Source organism: Neomonachus schauinslandi, chromosome 10 (assembly GCF_002201575.2).
Source record: "Neomonachus schauinslandi chromosome 10, ASM220157v2, whole genome shotgun sequence".
NCBI lineage: Eukaryota > Metazoa > Chordata > Mammalia > Carnivora > Phocidae > Neomonachus > Neomonachus schauinslandi.
This window is the reverse complement of record NC_058412.1, coordinates 59,586,803-59,608,952: the sequence shown is the minus strand read 5'-3', so window position 1 is coordinate 59,608,952 and position 22,150 is coordinate 59,586,803. Positions and strand designations below refer to the sequence as shown.

The 22,150-nt window shown below is 34.6% G+C and overlaps 1 protein-coding gene across 1 annotated transcript in view; it reads right to left on the bottom strand.

The window, feature by feature from the left end:
* The window catches only part of USP34 (ubiquitin specific peptidase 34), a 263,530-nt gene that overhangs the window by 58,729 nt on the left and 182,651 nt on the right, over window positions 1–22,150 (bottom strand). Inside the window, 10 exon segments of the mRNA XM_044918540.1 lie at window positions 333–398; window positions 3,719–3,879; window positions 4,357–4,540; window positions 13,174–13,294; window positions 13,392–13,447; window positions 14,895–14,999; window positions 15,889–16,041; window positions 17,209–17,333; window positions 17,463–17,503; window positions 21,388–21,470. Coding sequence (XP_044774475.1) covers window positions 333–398; window positions 3,719–3,879; window positions 4,357–4,540; window positions 13,174–13,294; window positions 13,392–13,447; window positions 14,895–14,999; window positions 15,889–16,041; window positions 17,209–17,333; window positions 17,463–17,503; window positions 21,388–21,470 — 1,095 coding nt within the window.

Genomic DNA, 22,150 nt, shown 5'->3' with positions numbered 1-22,150 from the left:
TAGTTCTGGGGGGGGGAATTAAAAGGGACAAAGAGAAATCAATCAAAAAATTCTGGGGGGGAGGGGGAGAGTGGGGTGACCCTGTGGTGGGAAAAGGACCAGATGGATACAAAGGATTCATTAAAGGACAAATTAACAGTCGTCATGCAGATGAGTGACATGCAACTGTTTAAAAGTCACTTTGACAAAGAACACCAATAACTGACAAATTCAATTTGAAAAATAAGAGTATATAGTCAGGACAAATCCAATACAAATGAACTTCATTTAATGTTTTCAACTTATATAGGTTATATCTAAACTAGTTTTCCATATATGGTTCTCAAACATACCATTAAATATGTAAACATTTTTTGAAGCTCCAAAAGAGTGGTCTTGTGCTTCATATCTTCTGAATACTGGAAATCAAGAGAAAAATGTTCCATTAAAACATACTGATGGTAGCAAATTAGACAGTCTAGCAAAGAAAGTATTACAATGTGCTATTACTGTATCTGTTTTCATTCTTTTAGCTCTATGTAAGAAAAAGGCTATTCTTTATTTAGCAATTTAGCATTTAAAAAATTATTTTATTCATTATATAAATGTAGCCATCGCTATTATGTAAGAAAACGGCATAAAGAGATCTTTAAAAAAAAAAAATTGCTTTCCAGATCAACACTCATTTGGTACAACGCTGTTTTCACAAGCTGGTAACTGTGCAGGAACAGAAAACATCATAGGTGTGCAACAAAGCTGTTTTCTACAAATAAATCCATACATTTAAAAAAATGTATTATAGGGCGCCTGGGTGGCTCAGTTGGTTAAGCGACTGCCTTCGGCTCAGATCATGATCCTGGAGTCCCGGGGATCGAGGCCCGCATCGGGCTCCCTGCTCGGCAGGGAGTCTGCTTCTCCCTCTGACCCTCCTCCCTCTCATGCTCTCTGTCTCTCATTCTCTCTCTCTCTCAAATAAATAAATAAAATCTTTAAAAAAATAAAAAAATGTATTATAATAATAAATGACATCTCTCCATCATCTAGTCATATCTTTTTTTTTTCTAGAACAGTATATCCTTAATATTGCAGAAAAATTACTGGCCAACAAGCTTGAAAGCCTTCTATATATTCAAATATCATTAACTGAAATTCAGGTATCTGGCTAGACTCACTCACTAGAGACTTAGTCCTGAACACCAGCCTTATAGACACTTATTAGATATACTCTAGCTCATCCAAATATTTAAAAAAAACAAAACAAAACTATGAAATATTATCCTCACTACAAACTACTTGTCAAAATCTTGAAGAAGCTCTGATAGTCTTGTGGAATAATAAGCCTCCTATATGTCAGTTATATTACTGTAATTGTTTTGTCAATTTTGTTGATTCCTTTTATTCAGTTCCTATTGTACTTAATATTATACAATTTTGCAGTAACTATATGTTGAATAGATTCCTTTTCAGTGTCTTTATGTCCTCAGTTTGATTATAAGCTCCTAAATAGCAGAACCACATTACTGAACACTCCCCACAAAATTGACACAAATAACTAGTGTATACTTCTGGCATATAGAAGGCTTAATACTCCATGAGATTAGAGTAGAAGTCACAAAAAACAACACTTTCCCATATGTAACAGAACGGTGATGATACATGATACATGCAAACTATATATAATACAACAATGGTCAGGAATAAAGACTTGGATTTAAAATTTTCATTGCTGGAGAATTAAGTATTAGTTGGCTGAAGAACGGAAGTGACTGGAGTCTTCTAAATTAAGAAAAAAGCAAGAATGTTTTACTTAATGTAGAAGTTCTAAATATAAACCTTACATATGTATTTAATACTTAAAGGAATACATATTTGCACCCATTAGGATGGCTATTGTCAAAAAACAGAAAACAAGGGCCAGCAGGGGTGTGAATAAATTGACATGTTTGTGCACTGCTGATAGGAAGGTAAAATGGCACAGCCACTACAGAACACCAGCACAGTGATACCTCAAAAAGTTAAACACAGAATTCCCATATGATCTAGCAATTCCGCTTCTGGGTATATACGTAAAAGAAGTGAAAACAGGGATTCAAATGGATATCTGAACACTCATGTTCATGGAAACATTATTTATAATAGCCAAAAGATATAACCAACCCAGAAATGTCCAATGACAGATGAATGGATAAACAAAATGTGGTACAGACACACAATGGACTATTATTCAGCCTCAAAAAAGAAGGAAACTCTGAACATGCTACAACATGGATGAACCTTGGAGACACTATGCTAAGAATGTAGGATTCCACTTAAGTGAGGTATCTAGAATAGTCAAATTCATAGAGATAAAGTAGTAGAACAGTAGTTGCATAAGGTTTGGGGGAATGGAGAATGGGAAGTATTTAATGGGTACAGAGTTTTAGTTGGGGGAAGTGAAAAAATTTTTGAGATTGATGATGGTAATGCGACATCAATGTACTAACTACCACAGAACTGTACACTTGTATTTAGTTGGGTATATTTTACTACAATTAAAATACATGTAGATTTCTTTACTCTTACTGTGAACATCAGAAAAGGAAATAAAAATAACTAATGCATTCACGTAAATAATCAAGTGCACTTTTGACTAGAGTACCTTCCAAAGTCATGTCAAATTCTATTCTGTTAAGAATTTTTTATGTAGAAACATGTCTAAATTTAGTTTTTAACCAGAAACACCATTTATGAGACCTACTCCCAATTAACACATGTGATTGTTCTTTCTGGTGCTACATTTTAATTCCTGAAAGTGCTAATGGCTAAACGGTGATCATTAATATTTAGAAGAGAAATCACGAAGTATGGCCATGTTAACAGTCAGGAAAAAAAAAAAAAAATCACTGAAATTATGGCTCTTCGCTCATCACTGGTTCCTATTAAGCAGATAGGGCCACAAATTTAGTCACAAAAATTTCCGTACACAAAATCAATCAGTTATTCAACTATTTCTAAGGATCATCAGTCTCAGAAGATAAACTTAAAAGCATTAATATAACTAACATTAAAAAAAAAAAACGCACTTGACTATACTATAACTCGGAGACTTTGAAGCCTAAAAACATCTTAAGGATTCACTGAAAGTACATAAAGAATTGCAATACTTTTTTAGGGGGGGGTAAAGTCAGGACATCAAGATGACATGATGGAGGAAAACAGAAACCCAAGTACAAGCATGAAGTAAGTTTGCCAAGAAATTATAAAAGCAGTGCAAAAGGCAAACTAAACAACAGTCCATGGTTAAAAAGAGTGAAAACTAGAAATAACAAGAAGAATAACATAAAGCAGACCTTACCCAAATAAATTAGGCCCACAGTCAAATTTACTTTGGGATAAAAATAAAACAAGTTAAGTGATTCTGGTACATTCCTCTACTTTGTTTTAGGCTTTGCTTATTTTTATGTAAAGAAAATTTGTATTTATTTTTACTGAAAATACCATGTTCATTGTATAACACTGAATGTATATATTCCACAATTGTGTTTTCCTTTGAGAAATAAGGAAATTAGACTAATATGTTAGGAGTAACCTACGAAATGTAAAATATTTAAGTTTACATGAGCTAGCTATGTAATCAAATACAGTCATTTTTTAATTCATAAATTACTTTCTCAATGTTTACTAAATTGAAATAATCAAGATTAACAAAATTTTAAAATTTTCTTTTACAGTTTTAATACTGAAGTGAGGAAAACTGTACCTTAGCAGTGAAGACAGCCTGTCTTGCCTCAGGTATCATATAAAGTTGCTGAATAGTAGAAGCCAAGTAACAAGTAGCTCCAAGATTAGTTAGGCCAACAAATCTACACTCAGCACGAACATCCTCATGGGGCCAGTAGTCCCATTTATAAGGCGCATGGGCTGCTGAAAAAAGAGGGAGGAAAAGATGCCCCCCAAACAAACTATTAAACATAATGTATTTTGCTTTTACTAACAGCCACTACTCTCCATTACTTTAGTTAATATACATAAAATATTATATATGATAACTAATACTAATGTAACACTGCATGTCAATAATACTCAAAAAAGAAATAAAATTAGTAAGAACACACAGAAAAGCTAATTCATTCTCTAAAAATTCAAAAGACTGCCAATATTTGATTTTACTTGGCACTAAATTATTTAACCAAAAAATTCCAAAATATTTCAGATACCTATAAAGTCCTTTACACCTGTTTTTTTTAACAAATCAATGTTTACTTTTTTAACATCTTAGCAACAATAGTTTATAATGTTAAAAGTGTATGAATAGTGAATTCTTTCTATAGCCATGCCTTCCAAAATCTCTTTTCTGCTCATAAAATTTAGAAAGATTAAAAGGAAAAGAATGCTTACACTGCATGTGTTGTGCCATAACCCAGTTGTGTATTAGCCTGTAGTTCTCAACGGATCCCTTTACCATCTCTACTAACAAATCATAAGCAGCAGCTCTTGAAGAATGTGATTTGCACTTTGGCTGTTGTCTGTCTTTTAGACTAGGCAACAAAAACAGGAGATTGAAGATATCTCTTAAAAATTCCTGGGAAAAAAAGAAAGGCCAAGTATATTATCTAAAATTACATGTTAGTTATATTCTAAATATAATGAATACCTTACATAGAGTGAACTAGACTATAGGACAATCTACAATTTACTAAAAGGCTATTTAAAAACTTAGAGCAGCATCATATACCATCATCTCAAAGTCTTCCCAATGTTCATTTCTCTTAAAAAAAAAAAAAAAACAGAATGGGTAGGGATCAACTTTACTCTTCCTTGCCTCTTGATAGCTAACAGGCTCATTCTTAGATTCCCATCTATAATGCTATTATTTTCCACTCCATTAAGTGACCAAAAGTTTTTGTTAAGGACTCCTATCTTGATTGCCTTTGCCATTTACTTCTGTTTCTCCTTATTTCACTCTCATAACATTAACAGCAGCAGTAGCAAAAGCACCAACTTACTCAAAATGAACAGTTATGGTGATACTACTCAAAGTCCCCCATACAAAAGACAAAGAAGGCTAAGAACCTTGCCTGGAGTCACAGAGTTGGAAGAAGCCAGAGCCAGGATTTCAGACACCAAGCTCTCGATCCCAGTGAAGTTCAAACTGAAGTACGAAGTTTTACCATCCTAGATGTATTTTTTCCTCTAAATTTGATCCGCCTGAGAAAGGGTCACCTTTCCTACCTGTTTCTTATTAATTGGTCCTTTGTTACTTTACCAAAGATAGTTATTTCTCACATACCTCAAATACTACCATGATACATTGTTCTGGGGTATAAAACCAGAATTCTGGTGTACTGTGCAGAAAAGAGGTAATGTAGTTAAAGACTAACATTCTCTTACACTTAGAATGGCTGGATTGTAAGGATGATCCCTGGCTGTCATGTGAAAATTGGAACAGTAAAGAGTTCGTTCCTCTGATATAAAACTTTTCCTAAGTGATAAAAGTGGCTCACTATGCCTTTTATATTTGGTTTACGCTGAATACCTGCTTTCCATCTGGGAGTCTGGAATTTCAGACACTGTGGTCAGTTACACAGGTACTATAAATGACAACCCCCATTTCACCCAACCTAAAACCCTGACCTGAGTGAGGCTCAAGAGAGTTCCCCCGATAGATGACACCTCACACATGTTGTCACACTCTTCGCTGAGGAAATTAAGCACATCCTGTGCAATTCCAATAGGAGAGGACTCTTAAAAGCATGTACCTAGTCTCCACCAGATTTGGCTGGATGCGGTCTTTTTTGTCACTGACTTAATTTTGTATTATTTTGCTGAAACAAATCTTAGCCACTAGTACAACTACATGCTGAGTCCTTTGAGCCCTTCCAGTCAATCACTGAACCTGGGGATAGTCTTTGGAACCTATGACACAAGTACCAAATAAAGGACAATTTGAAATATTTTCCCATTAATGACATCTCACTATTGTCAAAGAAAGTACAAAGTCCTGATTTTGCAATGAAAAGTAAGTTTGGCTAAGAAATATGGAAAGTGAATAGGGTCTACTTCATATAGCTGACAGACTGATAAGCCTGTCTTGCCTATCTTAGAATTCAGAGATTAGATGATGTGTCTTGGAAATACAAGATAACACATTTACTTCAGCTAGAAATTAAAGTCAAACTAAAAAAAAAAAATGGAACCGGCTAATAACTAGTTTAAAATGAAATATCATGGGGGTACCTGGTTAACGTGGGGCCTGCTTAAGATTCTCTCCCTCTCCTTCTGCCCCTCCCCCACTCTAGAAAAATAAAAAATAAATAAAATGAACTATCTTTTGCCCATCAGTTTAGAACCAGAAATTGAATGAGCTAAGTTTCCATAGCTCCAAAGCTTTGATAAAATATATTTAAAACCTATGATAAGATAAAAACACTTTATCAGAAATATCAGGTTGGTAAAAGCATAATGAAATGAACAATATTTAATTTTCCTTACTGAGTTTACCAGAAAAGCAGGTATTAAAAGGATAACCTATATATTAATATGTCCATTTTTGAAAAGATTTATTTGAGAAAGAATCTCAAGCAGACTCCCCACTGAGCATGGAGTCTGACACAGGGCCCAATCCCATGACTCTAAGATCATGACCTGAGCCGAAACCAAGAGTCAGACGCTCAACCGACTGAACCACCCAGGTACCCCACAATATGTCCATTTGATAAATAATGGTAAATCCATTCTGGTATACTTCACAGAAAAAAGAACCTCAAACTGCTGAGAGAATACTAAAAATAGTTTCTGATAATAGATCAGTGTGATTTTTAACATGTAATTCAGAAGAAATTCAAAGATTAAATAACACTGTTAAAATAAAACTTCCATTTCCACTGTAAACATGTGAACAAAGTTCACATTTCCATTATGTAAATAAGGTGTCCCAGAATCTACATTATAAAAATATAAAGTAAAGGGCGCCTGGGTGGCTCAGTCGTTAAGCATCTGCCTTTGGCTCAGGTCATGATCCCAGGGTCCTGGGATTGAGCCCCACATCGGGCTCCCTGCTCCGCGGGAAGCCTGCTTCTCCCTCCCCCACTCCCCCTGCTTGTGTTCCCTCTCTCGCTGTGTCTCTGTCAAATAAATAAAATCTTTTTTAAAAACATTAAATAAATAAAAATATAAAGTAGGAAGAGAATTAATGAACACACATTCGACCTCATTAACAAGTAATATCCACCTGTAACTATATGAATTAATTTTAAAAGGCCCATCCTTCTTGTTAATACATTCATTTTCAACTAAATTTCATTTTAATGTTTCATACTTCCCTGGCAAAACTTAAGGTATATTTGGACTTGCCTATGGTTCTGCAGAAGAGTGCATGCCCTGGGTTGTGAGTCTCTGCTATTCACAAATAAACCCATTTTTGCTGGTAAAGTAACTGGCAGTTTTGTTTTTTAAGGTTAACATTACTTGGTGATCAGACGTGGAATACAAAGAAGACCCTCAACAACTCTGAGGCTGGTGAACAAAACATGCCAGTATCCACAGAGTCAACTGGGCTCACTGCTTTCTCGCTGACCTTCAAGTCTTTTAAGAAAAAGTCCCCTTTGGGAATTCTTCACCTCCTGCGAGGATGACTTACGAGACTTACATGACTTACTTGTCACCCCACACATGAGAAGGAAATCTCTACAATCATGTAAAGCGACAACCATGCTGAAACAACTTCAACCCAGATATAAAAGAAATGACTATAAGAAAAAGTTTCAGAGAAAAATGAGACATCCTAAACCCATTCTGTTCTTACTAATCAAATTGCAAAACAACAGACTCTATAAAAATATATCAAGAATATAGTTCCTTCTATTTTTGAGACTGAAAAAATGTAAACAGAAAGATTGACAAAATTATTGCTATAGACTGCCAACTACTTTTAATGCTAGAAGATGGACTTTTGACATTTGATGAAGATACAAATTTCCTTCTATAAAATGTTACTAAAAAGAGCTTTTACTTAAAGTTTGCTGTGTATATGAAAAAAAGTATATTTACGTTGCTTTGATGGCCCATATCCAAATAAATGTAATGTAATGATAATTAAATACAGAAGAAATTTTGGACAACACCGTGAGGTCACAGTATTTTTTACATTAATTATGTTTTTTAAATATTTTTTTCAGTTTTAACAAATTCCTGGAAATTATATTCTTTAAAAATACAGAGTTGATGGGGATTAAGGAGTGTACTTATGATGAGCAATAAATGAAACATGGAATTGCTGAATCACTATACTGTACACTTGAAAGTAATATAAGACTGTATATTAACTAGAACTAAAATAAAAACTTAAAACAAAATTAAAAAAATAGAGTTGAAAAATCTAGAAATGTTTTAAAGTCTAAGAATCTGTGTGAGGACACCTACGTTTCCCAAAATTCTTTAAAGACTATGTGAGCAATATTTTAGTATATGTGCTGGTGAAGCAAGCACAAGACCATGTGAGCAATAAAAGTTTGAAGACTACTGTACTCTGCTGGCTCTTAATCTGTCACCAGGTATTTTGCTAATGCACATTCCTGACGTTATTTGACTGGATCAAACACTTTAAGGACTCCCCCCCCCCTTTTTTTTTTTAAGATTTTATTTATTTATTTGAGAGAGAAAGAGAGAGAGAGAGAGCACATGAGGGAGGAGCGGGAGAGGGAGAAGCAGACTCCCTGCTGAGCAGGGAGCCCGATGCGGGACTCGATCCCGGGACTCCAGGATCATGACCTGAGCCGAAGGCAGTCGCTTAACCAACTGAGCCACCCAGGCGCCCAGGACTCCCTTTTTTAAATTACAAAAGTAATGCTTTTGTTTTACTGCATGTACATATAAAAATAATTTCCTGTGAACTCAAGAGATGACCATATCTAGCTTCCCAAAGTTACCTCCTATACTTTTTCAAACTCAAGTCAAGCTGAACTAATCCCTGAACTTCCTACACATATCCAGTGGTTCCTATCACTTTATTTTTACTCATATTCTTTTCTAGGACTTAAAGGTTTCCTTTACTTTTCTACTTAAAAAAAAAAAAAAAAGTATCCTGGGGACGCCTGGGTGGCTCAGTCGGTTAAGCATCTGCCTTAGGCTCAGGTCATGATCCCGGGGTCCTGGGATCAAGTCCCGCATCGGGCTCCTTGCTCAGCAGGGAGTCTGCTTCTCCCTCTGCTTGTTCTCTCCCTCTCTGACAAATAAGTAAAATCTTTAAAAAAAAAAAAAAAAGAAAGAAAAGAAAAGAAAAAAAGAAAAACCAAAACCCCTTTATCCTGTATTATAAAAGCTGTATCCTCTTCAAAGCCTTTCCTAATCATGTCAGCGCTATGTGATCCTCACATCCCTGATGGTATCCCTTTAATGGTCTTTTTTTTTTTTTAACACTAATGGTAAATATCCTGAGCAGCCATTATTTGTGAAGGTACATACAAATTTTGAATAAGACAGGTTTCTCAATAATTACCTGCTGAAAAAAATGAACCATTAAATTGTTCTTAAAAAATACACAGTCAGTTCTTAAGAATCAGGATTGAGTCTTAATCATCAGTCTGTTCAGTATGTATTTGTCGTTAGATACCATGCAACGTAGTAGAGATAAGAATGAGGTTTATATTTTTAAAAGGGAATTAGAAAAATGGAGGAAGAGGGCATGAAGAGGAAGGAAAGCAGTTGGTGATGGTGGTGAAAGAGACCTTATTTAGCCTGCACACCCTAAAATATTTACTGTAAGGCTCTTTACAGAAAATGTTAACTGATTCCCGAACTAAATTCTCAATGAAATTTTTAAGAATTCTTAAATAATAAAGTTAAGTCATTAAAGTAGAAAAGTTATTTTAAATATAAATAAAACTTTTCTTAGTATTACACCAAACCAACTGCCTTAAACACCTCCACTTGCATATCTAATTGACATTTCCTATTTAACATGTCCAAAATAGGCTTGATTCTGACAACCTCACTTCTCCCCAAAAATGATCTATCTCGAGATTTCCCCTTCTTAGTAAATGGAATTATCATTCATTTAGTTTCTCAGGCTCAAAACTGAGGAGTCTTTCTCTCCCACCTCACAATCCTATCCAAATTTAAGTCTGTGAGCTCTACCTTCTTCAATAAATATCCCAAATCCAAACACTTTTCACCATCACCCCTCTCTAGAACCACTGATTCCTAGCTAGATTCCCAACACATTCGCCCTCCCACTTCTCTGCCTAGAGTCTAGATCAGAGAAAAGATAACACAAAATAATGGTTTTCCAACACATGCAAAGAAGCTCAAACTTATTCATAATTATAAAAAGTAAAATAAAACTAGGACAATGTTTTTCACTATTGGACTGGCAGAAATGAAATATATGGTATTATACTGGGTTGGTGAGACTATGACGAAATGGCACTCATCGACATACAGTGTAGGAGCAATAAATTGGCTCAGCATCCAGAGAAAGCAACATGGTTATAACGACCAAAGTCAAAAGGTACAACCCTGTGAACCAGCAATTTTACTTCCAGAGTTTTTTCCTACAGATTTCATAAGTGACAGATGTATAAACATCTTCACTACAATATCACTGTAAGAGTATAAGACAATTTTCATCATTAAGAGCTGGATATATACACGTCTGCCTTTGGCTCAGGTCATGATCCCAGGGTCCTGGGATCGAGCCCCATGTTAGGCTTCCTGTTCAGTGGGGAGGCTGCTTCTCCCTTACCCTCTGCTCCGTCCCCCGCTCATGCTCTCTCGCTTGCTCACTCTCTCAAATAAATAAATCTTTAAAGAAAAAAAAAAGGAAACAAAACAACTAGCATGTCCCCCAAATATTCCCCTTGTTAAAAAAAGAGGGGGGGGGGCGCCTGGGTGGCTCAGTCGGTTAAGTGTCTGCCTTCAGCTCAGGTCATGATCCCAGGGTCTTGGGATCAAGCCCTGCATCGGCCTCCTTGCTCAGTGGGGAGCCTGCTTCTCTTCTCCCACTGCCTGCCTCTCCCCCTGCTTATGCTCTCTATCAAATGAATGAATAAATTCTTAAAAAATAAATAAAACATTAAAATACACACACACACACACACACACAGACTACTATGCAGTTGTTAAAAAGAATGAATTAACCTGATATAGCATATGCGGATATGGAGACTCTCTAAGGTGGTGAAAAAAGGAAACTAAAGAGCCATATGTTTAGGACTTTAACATCTGTAGCCAGTATTGCATAGTGGTTAGAAGGTCAGCTAAGTGAAGAGTATGAGTAACCTCAGTGAGGCAAGTTGCTTAACCCGTCTATGGCTTAATTTCATCATTTGTCAAAACAGGATCTAATAATAACATCTACCTTTATAAGGGCTCAAAACTTTGCCTAAGATTATTATTTGTATAATAAACAAAACACAGAAGGAAAAAACAAGTACTCTTTAAGAAACAAGGATAAGCAGGGGCGCCTGGGTGGCTCAGTCGTTAAACTTCTGCCCTTGGCTCAGGTCATGACCCCAGGGTCCTGGGATCCAGCCCCACATTGGGCTTCCTGCTCAGTGGGAAGCCTGCTTCTCCCTCTCCTACTCCCCCTGCTTGTGTTCCCTCTCTCGCTCTCTCTGCAAATAAATAAAAAAATCTTTAAAAAAATAAAAAATAAAAAACATGGATAAGCAAAAAAAGAATTCTGGAAAAGAGGACAGAAAAAGAATATTAAATTCTTTTTAATATTTTCAAAATTCAGACTTTTACAAATGAGAAGAAAAATGACAAAAGATACACAGATTATAAACAGAAAATTCACAAGTTAACACAAATAGACAATACGTACATAAAAAGACACTCATCTTCAACAAAAACCAAAGACATAAAACTAAAGCAAAAGTGAGACTGGCAAAGACTTCACATGTAAGGAATGTCTCAGATATCCCTATCACATGTGGGGATATCTGAGAAACTGAATATTAGAAACATTCTAATACAGTGCAGCTGGGAGAATAAAAGGACAGAGCCTTTTGTAAGCTAATATGATTAAAATCAATCAAATTTACTTTTAAGAATAGGAGTATATAATGGGACAGGGGTGCAAAGATGATGTTCCCTGCAGTTGCTTTTTTTTTTTCTTACAACCAGTAACAACATAAATGTCAATAAAAATAGTTTCCCTCCTTATGTATTTATTTTTTGAAATATATTTTTAGTGTATTCATTTTTTTAAATAAAAAAAGCAGATCACAAAATGGTATTTATGTAATATAAATGATATACTTGAGTATTTAATGATATACTTGAGTATACTTGAGTTTCTATGGAAACTCCTGGAAGGTCATCCATCACCTAAGCATCATGGGAAATCAAACTATATGGGGATCTTCTCTTTGCACTATCTAAAAATTTCTTTTTTTACAATGATTTTCACATTACAATATGTTATCAAAGAAATCAATATATTATATTTTAGAATAAAAGTTATATACTGGCTTATGTAACATAGTACTTCAACCAGCAAAACTAAATCAAATTATTCCCAGTGAGTATAGGAAAAATTTAAAAAGGACCTAGAAAAATAGCACAAAAAGGGGCTTTGTCAAATAGGGGAAGTAGTACAGATTTAAGACAGTTAAGACTGTCACCTTAAGTTTATCTCCAGAATCCCCAACTCTATGCCCTTGAGGATTATCTTCCATCCTTCTGGTTATTCCTGTGTTTCCTACCACAATTAGTGACCTCAAGAAAACAACCCTCCAAACCAAAACTAACTCCCTCAATGCAGGCAATGACAAAAGTGCTAATGGCAGAGTAAATAACTTAATCTGAAGAGTAATTAGGCATTTATGGGTATACAGTGCTTAGGTGTTATCAAATATTCACAGATTTCATGTCAAATGGGCTTCTAAAACATGAAAACAGACAGGTACTCTATGACTACTTATTAATTCTGTGTAAATTATTAATTCAAAATAGTCAACCCTACAGAAATTGTAGTAGAGGTTGCCTTTCTATGTACAAGTCATAGGAATTAAAATTTTTTCTGCATATAAGCTTAGCATTAATATTTCTAGGGTTCATTTTATTCAGTGTTCTCTTTTCCTACCAACAATAAAGTTCTAGCAAGCTTTATGTTTGCATGTTTAAGAAAATTTAATGTACCCACATACAATGCAACAACAAAAAAAATTTCAATCATATTTCATACAGACATTTAGATGTCTTAATACCTACCTGTCCTTCTCTGGAAAATTTAAAGGGTGGTTTGTGTTTAATAACACTTGTTGCAAGCCTTAGAAGTCCTGTAAGCCCATCATCTTCTATATTACCATCTTGATGATCAAGGATTTCCCTGCTACAAAAAAGAACACAAGCAAAACAAGATAGTTCACATACTTATGTCCTTTATGTTTCCTCAACGATAAAATTGTCAATTCCACATCAAATTTTACCTTCGAATACAGTCAGCCAAATGTCGTGCCAAAGCATCTAAGTCAAGGAGTGTGGTCTTAATACAAAGAGAAAATACAAAATTCAAAGTGTTTAGTAGGCAGAGGTTACTAAAACAAAAAATATCCTTCCCCTGTAAGTAATAAGAATTTGGTTCTCCCAAATTCATTAACATACTAATTAAATTATAAATAATACAGCTACTCTTTGATAGTTATAAACTAATCATTGATAGTCCTTTAAAAAAGAATCCATGGGGTATGCCTGGGTGGCTCAGTCAGTTAAGCGTCTGCCTTTGGCTAAGGTCATGATCCTGGTGTCCTGGGATTGAGCTCCGCATTGGGCTCCCTGCTCAGCGGGGAGTCTGCCTCTCCCTCTGCCTCACCCCCTGGCTTTGCGCGCGCTCCCTCTCTCGCTAACTCTCTCTCAAATTAAGTAAAGAAAATCTTAAAAAAAAAAAAAAAATCCATGGAATGTCAGTAATAAGTTATGATAGTCATAGTAATATATGGAGGAGATACAAAGGTTTATTGTTTTATTTTCTCTAACAATTTTATTGAGATATAGTTCACATTACCAGTCAATTTGCCCACTAAGGTTTGTTTTTTTTTTTAAAGCTTTTATTTATTTTTTGACAGAGAGAGACACAGCGAGAGAGGGAACACAAGCAGGGAGAGTGGGAGAGGGAGAAGCAGGCTCCCGGCCAAGCAGGGAGCCTGATGTGGGGCTCGATCCCAGGACCCTGGGATCATGACCTGAGCCGAAGGCAGACGCTTAACGACTGAGCCACCCAGGTGCCCCACTAAGGTTTGTTTTTAACACCACCTTTAAACTAGGCTTTAAAAAATAAATTTAAGGGGGAGGGGCTGTCTGGTGGCTCAGTGGTTAAGTGTACAACCCTTGGTTTCAGCTCAGGTCATGATCTCAGAGTTATGAGATTCAGCCCCGCATCTGCTCCGTGCTGCGCATGAAGCCTGCTTAAGATTCTCTCTCTACCTCTCCCTCTGACCCTCTCCCCACCTGCGTCCACCTCACTGGTCCATGTGCTCTTGCTCTCAAAAAGAAAATTAGTCTAAGAAAATTAGTAGATCAGTAAGTTAATAGTTTCTTAACCTTAAAATAAATTCTATTTGAATTGCAATTTTATTTTACATATCCAAAACTCCAAACCCATATGCTATTACAAAACACTGTGTATTTACATTTAAAGTCCAAATTTCACATTCCAAGTAACATTTTAGATCTACAAATCTTACTCAGAAGAAATAGGAAATTACTTATAGGTACCAGATGAAGACATTTCAACAAAGGTCAAAGTAAAAAGAAGAAAGGAATTTAGAGCAAAACAAAAAGGTCCAACTACAGTAAAATAATTATGGCATTTTCAACCCTTAGAGAATGATAAAAAATGCCCTCAAAAATAAGGGCTTATATAAAGTCATAAACATACATGAGCATGATCCATCCAACATCATACAAGTTAATGTATAATTTTCTGAACATACCTGACTAGCATCTTTTATATGTATGTTGTCCACTAATTTGCACAACAACCAAAAATACTCTTTACATCCAGGTTTTAACATTGGTTCTTCTTCATAATCATCTATCTATTAAAAAAAAAAATTTTTTAACTTTGTGAAAACATTTTAAAAAGGGGAATAACCTAAAATTACAATACATTTAAGAAACTACAGACCTTATGAAAAAATTAAATCCCTATACAAACAGTATTCAAAATTTAACAAAAAATGGGAAGAACACTTCTAGCTTCTATAAAATTAGAATAACTAGGCCCATAAGTGAATAGTATAAAGTATTACCCTCAAATTTCTTATAACCTACTCGGAAAAGTCATTACATGAGTAACATATAATGTTAAATAACGTGACAGAAACGAAGAATTCAATGAAAATGTGTGTCAACAAAAGAAACCTACAGAACATAAGTATATATAAATCTACCCAAATGCAATGGTCTATTATAGTTTTGAAATCTAAAACATAAAAAACACATTACATATCTTACATACTTGATGACAAACACATAGGAGGAAAAAGTAAATCCTACAATGCATCATATTTCTGGGATTAGTAGAATTTACTTAATGAGCTCTGAATTTATTATGTGGTAGAAGGCTTTTTTACAGGGTAGTATATACACTGGAGCAGGAAAGGAAATTCAAAATTCAGAGTATCATAAAGATTAAAAAAAATCTGTGTGACTAAATGAGAAGAAAGCTACACTTATGATGGTTTTATCATTCAATTTTAGTTAGAACAAATGCTATTTCCAAAACTCCATTCCTAGGTGTAACATGGACACAATATGTCCACCAATGCTGTCACTTTACGAACTGTATTAACTATTCTCTTGGTAAAAACTACATACAGTAAACAAGTACTCAAAATTACTGCAAGTATGTAATACAATGATAAAAACTTGGGGCAAAGAAAATTGCAGAAATAGAAACCACTCCTAAACACAGTAAAATCTTACCCTGACAGGTTTGAGTGCTTGAGCATCAGGAAGAAATTTCAACAATGTTGAAGCAGCCAATAGCAGAAAAGAACGATTGATTGAGTCTCCTCCATCCAGCCCTGACAGAGATAACTTATAAAGACCATTGCAAGACTCATGACGCACTGCAGTCTAAATGAAAAAGCAAGTTCCAAAGATAGTGTGAGTTAAGTATTAAAAAGTTAATCTTTAAAATCAATGTCAGCAGAAATAACATGTTACACAGTTTCTTTAGGAATATTTTTTTTAAATGCAATGTTCTGATCATATACCCATGCACATAAATCTGATCAAATAAAGTACCTCCAAAGTATACAGTACTATGTAGAAACATGTTAGAAATTCCCAAATATGGACATGAGGAAAACCAGATAAACATAACAATAACAACAAATACAAAAGGAACAAAGGAGAGGATATTCATAATAATTTATTTACAAAACTATTAAATAAGAGGATAAAATATTTTCAGAACAAGAAGCAATTTAGAAAGTACTTATACCAAAACATTTTAGTTTCTACAGGACTTGCCCAAATGTCACAATCATTACCTGTGACACAGCCAGAACAAGAATACATATGCATTCAACTCAGAGCTTAAATGTACTAAGATAATGCTGCCTAAAAAAGATGTAACTATTTTAACTATTGTGGCTAAGTGTTTTAGCAAGAGTATGACTGACTTTAGTGTTGACATTGGAATAAAAATATATTTGACTTATCTCTTGTGTCTAAGGATACACTCTAATAGAAAAAGGAAAAGAAGCTTCCTCTAAAATATAAATTACCAAAACAAACACTCTAGTCCTTCCCAGAAAAAAATTTTCAAAACTCCAAAGCAAAATAAGTATGGTTTTATTTCAGAAAAAGAAAAATATGAATGCTCTAGACTATTTAATATTCACAATTTTTTGCATTTTTATTTAAATTCAATTAACATATAGTATTAGTTTCAGAGGTAGAGTTCAGTAATTCATCAGTTGCATATAACACCCAGTGCTCATTACATCACATTCCCTCCTTAATGCCCATCACTCAGTTATCCATCCCTCCACTCCCCTCCCCTCCAGCAACCCTCAATTTGTTTCCTATGGTTAAGAGCCTCTTAACATTCACAATTAAGTGTACGAAGTTCAAAACACTGTAGATCTGAAAATGTTTAATAAGTACATTCCAGATAATGGGACATATTTATGGAATCATGTCCATTTGTTTCCATTAGCTCTTTTTTTATTATCAATGCAAATAATGTAAAAAAATATGAAGAATAATAGTACTGATTTTCAATCTTTATCTTACCTCAGGAATAAGGAGAGTCAATTTCTTTAACCAATCTTGTAAATGGTCACTATCAGCAAGGCTAGATTTCACTAAAGAACAGCAATGTGCCCAACTCACCAAGAGCCACATTGAATAATGTGAAACTAAAGAGAAATTAGAAAAAAGTATGACTATAAGACTTGTGCTGTAAAGAAAACACAATGTTCATTATTAAATACTATCTAATTATGCAAATCTCTATTAAAAATTAACTTTGTGGAACCCTTACTTACCTTCATGCCTAGACCTGTGATCGGACTGAGCTTTCAAAACTCTGTAAAGTAAAAAAAAAAAAAATCCACCACCACTAATTAATTTTAGCAATAAAATATTAATGACTCAATTTATTACCACTTATCCTTTAAAGTTTACACAATGTACCCTCCACAGAGAATAAATTTTAAGAAAAATATGTTTCCTATGGTCTTTATCTTTTAAAGAAACACTGGTAAAATATTACAAACCAATCCATTTGACTGCTCAGATTTAACAATATCTGAGTGAATACAGTATTGATTGAAATAAGTGAACCAAGAAGTGCTCATGATGGGTGAGCTGAGTGGCTCAGTCAGTTAAGCATCCGACTTGGTTTCAGCTCAGGTCCTGATCTTAGGGTCATGCGACTGAGCCCCCCACATCGGGCTCTGTGCTCAGTGTGGAGTCTGCTTGTCCCTCTGCCTCTCCTCCCTCTGTTTGCTCATGCTCACACTCTCTCTCTCCCACTTTCTCTCACATCAATAAATAAAATCTTATTTAAAAAAGATTTAATTAATGTGTATTACAAACAGAAAGGTTGTAATGGTTTAGATTCTAAACTTCAGACTTCTAATTTTAAAAATAAAATCATACACTGACACACAATGCCCTTCCTTTAGTACTGTTAATGCCAATTTCTATCAGAAATGGTTAAAAGCAAATTATTAAAAAGTAGAGAAAACTAATTTAATTCTGTATTATTTTACATCCGTTTTTCTCCACACATTTAGTTACTTCAGTGGAAAATGTATTACTTCAATTTAAAGAAAAGTATTAAAAACTTTCATTTTAACAAAACCAATAAATGGGGATTATCTGTCTTACAAATAAATTGTTTAAAAAAAGAAAAGCACTGATCTCTAGCATCCTCACTTTGTTACAATTAACAAAACACCTTTCAAAATCTCAAAAAGCAAGATTCATCCACATTATTGATTTAAAGTAAAAAGTACTGGGGCACCTGGGTGGTGCAATCAGTTAAGCATCCCACTCTTGGTTTCAGCTCAGGTCGTGATCTCAGGGTAGTGAGATTGAGCCTTGCATCCGGGCTCTGTCCTCAGCACGAAGTCTGCTTAAGATTCTCTTTCCCTCTCCTTCCCCACTCCCTACGCTCATTTGCGCGCTTTCTCTCTCTCTCTCAAATAAATCTTTAAAAAAATAAAAGTAAAAATTTAGTACTAAGAAGTTAAAACTTGTAAAATCACATACGTGTCCATATTTCATGTTCAGTTATTATCATATTGGTATAACCAACTTTACCAACAACCTACCCATCTACCTTTTAAATATGTAGCATTAGAAGATTTTTGATGGGGCACCTGGGGGCTCAGTTGGTTAAGCAGCTGCCTTCGACTCGGGTCATGATCCTAGAGTCCCAGGATCAAGCCCTGCCTCAGGCTCCCTGATCAGCTGGGAGTCTGCTTCTCCCTCTGCCCCTCCCCTCAGCTCTTGCTCGTGCACACACGCTCTCTCAAATAATCTTTATAAAAAAAAAAAAAGATTTTTTGATAACATAGGCAAAAAGTATGCTCTAGCTGCCTTAATTGATATAAACCTGGCACCATATGAATCAAGCTGGGGCCTAAGGAAAAGATAACGGTGCATGAACAGGCACAGAGATAAAAACAGGGATGGGCGGCAGGAGGAGGGGGCTCACATTACAAAGATGGTAAAAAGTTTTTGAAGAATGGAACTGGTAGAATGAAAAACAAGAATTGCCACAGAGTGAACCAACTTGAACAGCAGTAGCTGGTATCAAACCTGCACATTTTTTTTCCTTGTGTGAGGTTAACAAAGTCAAGTGAACATATCTTGATTCACAAGAAATAAAAGCAAACTAAAACAGTTACTGAATGGCCTTGTTAACTCAAATACATCATGGCATGTGGGATAGTAGAGTGTGGGTTAGTGAGGACATAGAGGAAAAGTTAAGAATTATTTAACTGGAGAGTTAATTGGTGGTTGGGGTATAAAATGTATTTTATCATACAAATCAAAGGCATGTTTACAGTACTTTCTTCGTTTCCACACGCTGTCCATTCATAAGTTTTACAAACAATGAGATAAGGTGCCTGGCACTAAAAATACCATGGTGAGAAAAATGAGATATTGTTCATATAGAACTTAGAGTCTAGTGGGGTAAAGCAGATATTGATCAAATAATTAATGTGAATTCAACTGAGACAGAGACAAAAGAAAGGTAAATTATAAAATAATCTTAAAATAATCATGCTATTTATATGCAACCACTGCCTATGAAGGTGACTTTTAAAAGCATCTAAAAACAGCTATTAGCTATTAGCCACAAATAAGGTCAAGCACTTTCAAACGTGTTTACACTAGCTTTATAAATCACTTAAGTATAATGGCAAATTTCAGCCCAAAAGAACACCTACACACATACAATTAATTTTACACTTTAACATAACTTATGTGATTATTTAAGGCATACAATCAGGTTCCTATGTATCAGTCAGCAATTATCACACTTGAATTTCAGTATCAAAATTTCATACATTATTTTTTTAATCTCTACTGTAGCCCAAATAAATGGGATTATTACATGCTCAAACTATATTCACATACACGTATTTCCAGCTCTGTCCACCAAGGGCCTAGAAGCAAGGAAACCTCAGTAGCAATGAGTCCACCAAGAGCCCATATTTTTGGAAGTTTCCCACCACATGAACTAGGGCTTCTTAAAGAAATGGCTGATTCCAGGACTAAGGCAGGGAAACTACATGCCTTGAAGATCTTAGCGTGACAGGAAAAATAAAAAAGGACTCCTCTCTTCCCTTCCACCACAAATAATAAGGATTTGTCAAAAGGACACATGAACAAGCTTGAGGAGGCCAACTCAGGTATAATTTGAGTAAAGTGAATAGTAATTAATAGTCATGAACGACAACAAATTGAGTGGAAAAAAAAAATCCACATGAATTCAAACTGATACTAACTAAAAGGGAGGAAGAGAAAGCTCTTCCTCATAATAGAATGTCAACCAATAAACATAAAAGGAATGGTTAAGAGCCAGAAAATCACTACTTTACAAATACAACCTAATGTTTAATGCAGACAAGAATCATCACTGAATGCTAAAAATCAATGAACGAAAGTTTTATGAGGAGCAGCTTCCGACGGGTCACTTTTAATTAGGAAAAATCAGCAACATTATTGGAGAGAAACCTGCAGGAAACCACATAAACTAATAAAAATTAGTATCACTAATAATGGGACCAATTGACATCAGCAGGATGTATTGGGAAAGACACATTACTCATGGAGTACTCCTGCTAAAAATACATCATCTGTATTTAATCATGAAGAACAATTAAAATTGCTAGAATCAGAAAACCTAAACTGAAAGATGCTTTATAGAAGAACTGGCCTGAAGTACTCAGAAATGTCAATATCATGAGAGAAAGGCTAACGAAGTATCCCTGATAAAAGGAAGTGGAAGAAATAACAACTACATGCAGTACACGATCCTGGATCAGGAAAAAAAAAGTATTATAAAGAATATTAATGGGAGAATTTGAGTGTGGACTATACATTAAATAACACTATCAGAGCGATGTTAAACTTTCTATATTTTACTCAAATTATTATGAAAATGTCCTGGTATCGAAGTATTATTGGTAAATGGTCATGATATCTGAAACTTACTCTCACAAAATTCAGGAAGATGTAAATAAGTATGTGCATACAAACACACAGAAAATGCACACTCATGATTATGCAGTAAAACTGGCAAAATGTTGATAATACACAAATGAAGATGAACAGTATGAGAATTAAAGATACCCTAACAATTTTTCTCCTAACCTTTAAATTTTTTCAAAATGACGTTTTCAAGTACTATATTCTTGGTACAAATACAAAAATTGCATAAAAACTTCATACCTAGGAGCCAGATTATCATACGTATAAGCAACAGACATAAGTCGCTGAATCAAACTGGTTCCTTGGACAAGAACAAGAAATACCTTTAAAACAAAAACATTAAAAAAAAATATTTAAATATACTCAAACACAAAAAAGCACTTTTAACCCAAGATTCCAAATTACTTTTTTATCTATAACAAGATAAGGAATATCATATACTGTAAAAATATCAATATTAGAAAACCAGAATTTTATAACTTAAGAATAGCAACTTAAAAAAATAAAAGAAAATTTACAAATATAGAAGCAAAGCTATTCTTCATATCTGATCCATAAATTCTTTATGGGTGAAAAAATATATTACACATGTCAATGGTTCATTGGGGTGATCAAGAATTAAACATTTTTTGCTTCTGACATAAGGGGAAAAAAGCCAACCAGTGGCAGATATCTCAACCATCCTGAAATAGAGAAAAAAATGAATACAGGGTACAGATTCTAGATTAAAAATCCTGAGGTTTGCAACATTTCAAGGTGCATGATATTAATACGTATTTAATTTTTAGGTTCTAGTTCTTCTATATAGTGGGAGTTCTTTATGTTCTATATAGTTCTATGTAATAGAAATAATTTGCTAATTTAAATAAATAAAGAATTAGAGACTCCCTTCTGTAGATTGGAACCCTTTTGTTGTAAGTGTTATAAGCACTATTCCCATCCTGGAGATGTGAGTCCAGTATAGCAGATAACATAGTAAGAACCGTAACACAAGTAACAGAAT